Raw genomic sequence first — 8,391 nt, forward strand, 5'->3', positions numbered from 1 at the left:
AGAATTTCATTGCACTGAATTCATTGTCGGACGAGGCACTAATAAGTACATACACACAAATAGTAACAATTATTTATTCTGAACATATGTAGATAATTATACATATTACATAACTCGAGATGAACAAACATTAATAATTAGAACAATGAAAATAACATATAAGTAAATATTTAATAGATTGATGAAAATGTACAGTAAACTACATATTCCATCATATTATGTATACATAAGTACATAAATATATTACTTTTCCTTTATTTTAATTCAAGTTTCATATTTGAGGGGCCTGACTAATGATGAATTTAAGATGGTGGTGGTGGTGATTTATGTAATATGCTGGGTAATGATTTTGGAGATGAAGCTGATCGAGGTGGTGTTTTGGGTAAAATTGATGGTGGCAGTGATGGCAAAGAGTGTGGTGGCAAAGTTGGAAGTTTCGGCAAAGAGTGTGGTGGCAAAGTTGGAAGTTTCGGCAAAGAGTGTGGTGGCAAAGTTGGAAGTTTCGGCAAGGATGGAAGTTTTGGCAAAGAGGGTAGTGGTGGCAAAGATGGAAGTTTTGGCAAAGAGGGTAGTGGTGGCAAAGATGGAAGTTTTGGCAAAGAGGGTAGTGGTGGCAATGATGGCTTAGGTAATTTGGGTAGGATTTCGGGTAGTAAGAGACCTTTTTGATGATGATCATCATCATTGTGATGATGATCAGCTTTGGCCATCTTGGTTAATCCAATAAGGCATAACAACAACGTCACAACTATAATAAGTTTATTATTTTTCATACTCATAAATTCAATTTGTATGTATTTTATTACTTGAATTTAACCAGTGATAAATAGGTGTGAGTGAGTTAATTGTTATTCTCTGTTCATAATATATATAGGTAGTGAAGAAGTTGATAATAAGAGTTTGGTATTGTAACTATTATGTTATTTAATTATGTAGGGTTGTTATAAAGGGGTATGCATAACATATTGCTCAGCATACTTTCTTTTTACAAAATCACATTTACTACCTAACTTTATTAATATGATTTAGTAAAAAGAAGGTATACTGAGCAATATGTAGATAGTAAATGTGATTTTGTAAAAAGAAGGTATACATTTACTACCTAACTTTATTAATATGATTTTGCCTAAACTTTAGATTCGTTTCCCTCCGCTTTCGATTCGGCTTTAATATATATTTTAAAAAAGAAAATATACTTATTTAGTACCCTGTCTTATTTCGAAAAATACATTTAAGATGGCGTTTGGTTGGAGGTAACAAAATAGAAAGAAAATAATTTTCATTCCATTCCTTTGTTTGGTTTTATTTTAAAGTATTGGAATGACATTTCAATGGAATGCTTTTGGTGGAATGACTATTCCATTTTGAAATAGAAGGAAAGATCATTCTAATGTAACATGAGAAAAAATTTAATGATTTTTTTATCAATTTCTTTTATACATTTTAAATTTTATTCCATTCTCATTCCTATTCTTTATGTTTTTATTCCTCCTAAACAAACGCCACCTTAGTAACTTGTGTTTTCAATAATATTTATTTGATACATTATATTTTAAAATTGTACATATTTAATACCCTAAAGTAAAATATAATGAATATAATTTTATTAATTTAACCAAATAGTTATATGTAATCAAATAATTAAATTTGAATTTAAAATTTGTAAAATTGAAGACATTTTGATTGTATTGATAAAATTTTATCAATTTTTTTTTAGTTTAGGGTACCAAATATGTATAATTTAAAAACACGGGGTACTAAATGAACATTATTGAAAATACAGGGTATCAAACATGTATTTAAATAAAACATAAGGTACCAAATATGTATACACCCTTAAAAAAAAGGAAATTACACTCTATACTCTTTTTATATTGTCCTCTTTTATTTTTACCTTCTTTTTTAAAATCTATCATTTTTACCTCTTTTTTTAAACATTGTCCCAATTTTGCCCCTGTCACTTCAAGATACTCTCCATGTGATTCTCTTATGTAAGGGTATTTTGGGTACAATACATATAAAAAGAGGTATGTTTCAAATAAATATAAAATTAGAGGTAAATTTGATTAATTGATGAATAAAAGAAGCATTTTTCAACTTACCCCCTTAAAAAAAGATAAAAAAAAAAAACTTAATTCAAGATTCGGACCTTGGACCTAGACTAAACCCGAGATCTAAATTCAAACCTAGGACACGGGACCTGACCTAGACGGGAACCCAAACCAATCTGGACCCGAATTTAAACTCGGAACCGAATTTAGACCCAAACCCAGATGCAAATCCGGGACCAAACCAAGGAGCGAACTCAGAACTTGAACCCTAACCCAAGACCGGACACAGAACCTGACCCAAGCCTGCAACTAAAAATAATTATAATTATTGTGTATTAATAATAATTCAGCAAAACAACACTTTTTTTTTATTATATATATGTATAAGCTATATATATAGTATACCGAGTAGTTATTTTCTTTCTCCATAAGATGTTGATAAGATTTTTTTTTTTTTTTTTTTTGTTTCAGTAAGGCCAAAGTTTGGTGGGTCAGGGGTCACTCATCTTGAACGTACTACTGGCTGAAATTAACAAGATATAAAATTAATTATTTATAATGTAATTAATAACAAATTATAATAATATTACAAAAAAAGTAACAAATTATTTATAATATTAATATAAATACTAAATTATTAATGATTCAGCAAAATTCATGTAATATATATGGTGTTTAATATTATTGTAGCTTAAAACGTACCACAATAATTACCTGAACAAGAATTATGTGGAAAGAAAGAGAAAAGTAATAAAATCAAGACTGACATTTTTTGCAGATATATATATTTATATTTATATTTATGAAAAATTGAATATATTGAAAATATATTATTTTTACACAATTTATTAATATATGTTAATATTAAATATAGTATTATATTAATAATACTAACATAAAATTATAAATTTAGATATAAAACTAATTTTTTTTTTTTAAAAAAAAAAAAAATCGGGTCGAATCAAATCAGATCCAATCTGAATAAATTGGGTTAGATTTGATATGATCCGAGCATCTGATCTAGTGGAGCGGGACGGAAAAGATTTTTATATGATTTGGATAAGATCGGATCATCGTCAAATTAACTCCAACCTAACCCAATGACATTTTGAACAAAATATTCTTATATCATTAAAATATTCTGTTAAACTAACAAAAATTATTATATATAATTACACTTTATATATAAACATAAAGATATAAATAAAAATAAAATAGGGAAATTTACACAGTTTACTGTGTTTTCCCATTTTCTTTCTTTTATACTGTTACACTCCAAAAATAACTTTTGTACTTTTTTTTTTTTTTTTCTTTTTTCGGCTGCCAACTTTTTTTTTTTTTTTTTTTTGAATCAACAATATAGATATGAAGCTTTTTTACTATTTAATCTACATATTGTATACCGTATTAGTATGAAGCTTTTCCCTTTTATGTTTTTTGTCACTTTAAGATATGTTTTTTTTTATTATTTTTTTTTAAAAAAAATAAATTAATAAAGGTTGATGGAAAATTTGATTGTCACCTCATATATATATATAAATATATTGTTTTTTTTAAAAAAATTAATTATGAAAATTTTTATTGTATTTAATAGTAAAAAAGTTTTGATGTGATGGTTTCGTCATTTTGTGAATTTTTTTTTTTTTTTTAAAAAAAAACTAATCATGAAGAGCTTAATATACATCTTCTACACGTTATCTTTTTTCTTTTTAAGTATAATAGCTTTTATTACTTATTTTTCATTCTATTTGAGCTTTCTCTCTACTATTCACCTTCTTCTTCTTCTTTTTTTTCTTTTTTTTTCACCAAATCTATAATATTACCCAAATAAAAGCTAACTCTCTGCTTTTGTAGTACGTAACTAAATAAAAAGAGCATGTGAAGGAGGAAGAAGAAGAAGAATGAGAAAGATGAGAGTATGGTTGTGTGTGTGAGAGAGAGATGGAGAGCTTGCTCTGTGATGAGGGGAAGGAAGACCATGAAGGTGATAGTTCTTAGTTCTTCTTCTTCATCTTCTTTTCTTTTCTTCTTCTTTTTTTTTTTTTTTTAATTTTTGAAGTTCTTAGTTATGTTTTTTTTTTTTAAAATATAAGATTTAGTGTGGTTTTTTTTTGTTCTAATTTTCTAGAACTTTTCTTGCAAATATAGTGCATTTAGTATTGAGGATGTGCACAACATAGTTAATTTTTGATCATTTTTTTTATTGTTTTTTTTGTTTTAGTATTGTTTTAGTATTGTTTTACTGTTGTTTTTCATGATTTATTTATTTGAATTAATAGGTATTTTCTGGGTGTTCTCGTGTTGTTGTGATGGTTATGTCTGTGAGTGTGGAAGATGGAGGCTATAAATACATTTCTTCTTCGTTCTCTTTGGCTATTTTTGTGGTTTTTTTCTTTTGGTTCTCCTATAAATATATTTGACGAGCTCACTCACAAGAGAGTTTTGAGGTGTGTGTTTCTTTTATATTTTTCTAAGTAGTTATATTTGCTTCATTTGTTTTTGTGTTGTTTCAGTGTTGTTTTAGTAGTTTTTTTTTTTATAATTTTCTAGGAATAGACTTGCAAATATAGTTGATTTTGCATCTGGTGTTGAGGTTGTGCAGCAGATTGTTTGTTTTTTTAATCATTTTTTTCTTTTGTTTTGTTTGATTGTTTTAGTGTTGTTTTAGTGTTGTTTTGCCATGATTATTTATTGACGTCGATTTTACTGCTTTTGTTTATTCTTGCCGGTTTTAATGGTTTTTTCTTGGTGATTTCCGTCTCCGGCGTCTCCCCACACACGAAGAAGGTTGTTTCCCCACACACACAGTATAAATGTTATGCTGTTGGGCTTGGGCAATACAAAAGTAATGAAATTGGGCTGGGGCAGTAAAAATGTTATTTTTGCCGTGTCCCAGTATAATTGTAAAGTTTTGGTCCAAAAACAGTATTTTTGTAAAATTCCCATAAAATATTAACACATATTTTAATGGAGTAGTTGGCCTCCTATTTTTTTCTTTCAAAGTAGTACCATAAATATTTGCTAATAACAAAAATAATTTCTCAGTAAATAGTTATAGTTCGTTCATTCTATAATTTGGCTGTATCCTAATTATTAAATGCTTAAAATAAATAATATGTTCCTTGTTTGACTTTTAAATGGGTTTGTGCAAAATTATAACTCGAAAAGAATATAAAGCAAACATATACATATAAAGTTTGGTTTTATATATATGAGCCATACCAAATTTTCCTAGCTAGAGAGACATTTTTAGCTTAGTAGAGTACATAGCTAATCTATGAATTTAATTAGTGAGTTGTAACTCAAATATTAGTTATAAAATATGTACTTATTTTTGTGTGTGGGCATATTTTGATAACAAACGTATAATTTGAAATTCACAAGTTTCTCTCGAACGCAGGAGAATTTGGAATCTGACTTGAGAAAAGTTGATTGTGGTGGGAAAGAAAAAAGAGACTTTTTTGTTTTTAAAAAATTGATATTGATTTTTCTCATAAATCTTAATCTAATATAATAATAATAATAATAATAATAATAATAATAATAAAAATTCTCAAAAACTTAAAGTTGATGTAAGTTAGTCTCCAACCTCGAAAATTGGCGGTAATAGTCCTTAAGATCACAATTTGTGTAAGTCCATTAGTCCCCAAGTTAACTCATCTATTAAACCCAAATAAAATGGCACTTGTCAATTTTTAATTGATCCAAATAATAATTTTAATTGAAAAATTTTTAAAAAAAATAAAAAAACTCAAAAAATAAATTTTAAAATCATAAATTTATTTCTTTTTTGAAAAAAGAAAAATAAATAAATTATTTTGAAATTAAATAATTGTTTCATTTTTATTTTTTTCATTCTCACGACCCTTGCTCTTCTTTCTCTCCTTCGTCTACTTCATTCTGTACCAAAACCTTCATAGCCACCATGGTCTGAAGCTCTGACCAATTTTCACCCTTTCCACTCATCGTCCTATCTCTCTTGAACCCCAATCTCACCAGTCCCACACCATCGCATCACCCCAAAATCCAAGTATTCGTCCTCAGGTTCTCCTTGCCTTTCCCTTCAACCCAGTGACGCCATCATCACCTCCTTTCGTGCTTCGATTCTCTTAGATCCATTCGAGCTACACTACCTCAAGATTAACTGCCGTCCCATGTTTGTCCAATGTCCTGTTGTCCCCATGCTCCCCTTTCATACCCCATCCTTCTTGCTGCCCAAATTTGATTTTTTTTTTAGCAAAATAGGTTTCTAGTGAGAGGTCTAAAAATGCCTCGTCGTCGAAGCCTCACCCTGTAATGGCTCCAATTTGGGTATTTTTAAAGACCGACGAGCCAATCTATAATTTTGGATTTTGATACGATGGTGGTGAAAGGCAGAGAAGGAGAGAAGATGCTGAACAAAGATCTTGCAAAAAATTTAAAATTCAAAGCTGGCGGTTAAGCATATCAGGATGGGCAATGAGGTTGTTCCTTAGCCTCTCCATCAATGGAATTTTCATGGCCATGGACGAGTTTATCCACGAAGAAGAAGAAGAAGAAGAAGAAGAAGAAGAAGAAGAAGAAGAAGAAGAAGAAGAAGAAGAAGAAGATAAGGAAAGAGAAAGCAAATAAAAAAGAAAAAGAAAATAATTTTTTTTTTTTTGCAAAAATATCAATGTTTTTATTTATCTATTTTTAGTAATTTTTATTATTTAAATTATTTTGAAATTATTTTTAATTAATTATTACTTGGACCAATAAACCTTCAGCATGTGGCTTTCTTGTCAGTAGTACTTAATAGATCAGTTAACTTAGGGACCGATAGACTTATATAAAACGTGACCTTGGGGACTATTAGCGCCAATTTTCGAGATTGTAGATTAATCTGCATCAACCCTAAGTTCTTAGGAACTTTTGCCGAAATTATAATGATTTTTTACTCAAAAATCTAGACTAGACTACTAAGCCACACCCGCTCACTAGATTGGCAAGAATAAAAAAAGTAGAAAGTAATTAATAAGAGAGACACAATACTATATAGTAGTACACCTCCTATGTCACGATAGTAGTGGGGCTACCTCTACTTTGAATTTTTATTTTTCACGAGATGGTAATTACAACAACTGTTTAAGTATCAGAAACTCCAAACTCTAGAGAGAGAAAGTCTAGAGAGAGAAGCTCTTACCTTGTGGGTTGTCTTCTTATTAGTGTGAAAAATAAACTAAGGGAGCTCTCTTTTTATAGGTGAAGCAGGCCCACAAAAATAGGAGATAAAATACAAATAAAGTATTTTATACCGTTGATGATGATCTAACGGTGAAAACTAGCTTCTGGTGGTGATGGTTAATTCTTTATGTCTTGCGGGTCCCGCTGCGAGTTACACAAAGCTTATTTTCGTAACTCCTATGGGAATGAATTTTGGCAATGATAGCTTCAGAATTCTGATTAATGTGTGAGACATGACTTAATAAAGGGCTTAAATAGTTTCAAAATGCAAGTTGAATCATATCAATTGGATGAAAATTGAGTGAGTTATGGCCGCTTTACTGAAGGCATTTCAAGTTCCAGCACCCAGGTTGACATTCCAGCACCCAAATGGACATCTGATGTAAACTTGGACGTTGTAAAAGTGGAGAAACATCCAAAAGAAGTCCTTTGAGATGCATAAGTAATGGTTTGACACCCCTTAGTTCTTTTAAATGTTTTGGTGAAACTGGTCACACATTCTCGGAAATAATGTTGTTTTGTAGAAACGGAAGACTCGAAATATTCAGTTTTCAGATGAGCTAAAATTGAAGTTATGAACTTGATTGATTTGATTTCATGGATCATTGCACTTGTGAAAAACTTGACGAACGGTCGAAACGACATCAGATTTGAATAAATAGAACCCAACAAACTTGCCAAATACTGACTTGGGAGCTGAGGCCTTTAAACCGAGCTCTCGAGACTTTATTTTTAATACTTTCAAGGCTTCCAAGGCTTTTGAACTTAAGGACAGGGTCTCTTCTCCCATCTTTGATCATGCTAGATTTAGTCGTCGTACTAGATTCAGCATTTAAGCAATTGAAGGCAGCATCCCAGGTTGATTGTCAACCTGAGCGCTGGGCCCAACAACAAGTTAACCTGCGTACTAGGCCCTATTTATAGGGACTCGTATTTTTCTCCCCGAGTTTACTTGACTCTTCATTATTTTTGATGACGATGAAGATTCCTAGAGCAATTTTTGCTGAACTGAATTAGAAATAGCCTAGGTTGACAAAATATCACCCTAGGCGCAGGTCCCAGTCCCAAGTGTCAACTTGGACGCTGGGTCCTTCTTTTTCACATTCGAAAGTTTCGTTTGGTCTCCAAAAAATAG

The 8,391-nt window shown here is 30.2% G+C and overlaps 1 protein-coding gene across 1 annotated transcript; it reads left to right on the forward strand.

The window, feature by feature from the left end:
• The first annotated feature begins 333 nt into the window (after positions 1-333).
• On the forward strand, positions 334-669 carry LOC133039142 (DEAD-box ATP-dependent RNA helicase 9-like). Its single transcript, XM_061117971.1, has one exon. It carries the CDS (start codon positions 334-336, stop codon positions 667-669), a length of 336 nt encoding a protein of 111 aa, XP_060973954.1.
• The last annotated feature ends 7,722 nt before the right edge of the window (positions 670-8,391 follow it).

The sequence above is a fragment of the Cannabis sativa genome, chromosome 6 (assembly GCF_029168945.1).
Source record: "Cannabis sativa cultivar Pink pepper isolate KNU-18-1 chromosome 6, ASM2916894v1, whole genome shotgun sequence".
Classification (NCBI taxonomy): Eukaryota; Viridiplantae; Streptophyta; class Magnoliopsida; order Rosales; family Cannabaceae; genus Cannabis; species Cannabis sativa.

Coding starts and splice junctions, on each gene's coding strand:
- LOC133039142 (XM_061117971.1), top strand. CDS start 334: ATGCTGGGTAATGATTTTGGAGATGAAGCTGATCGAGGTGGTGTTTTG.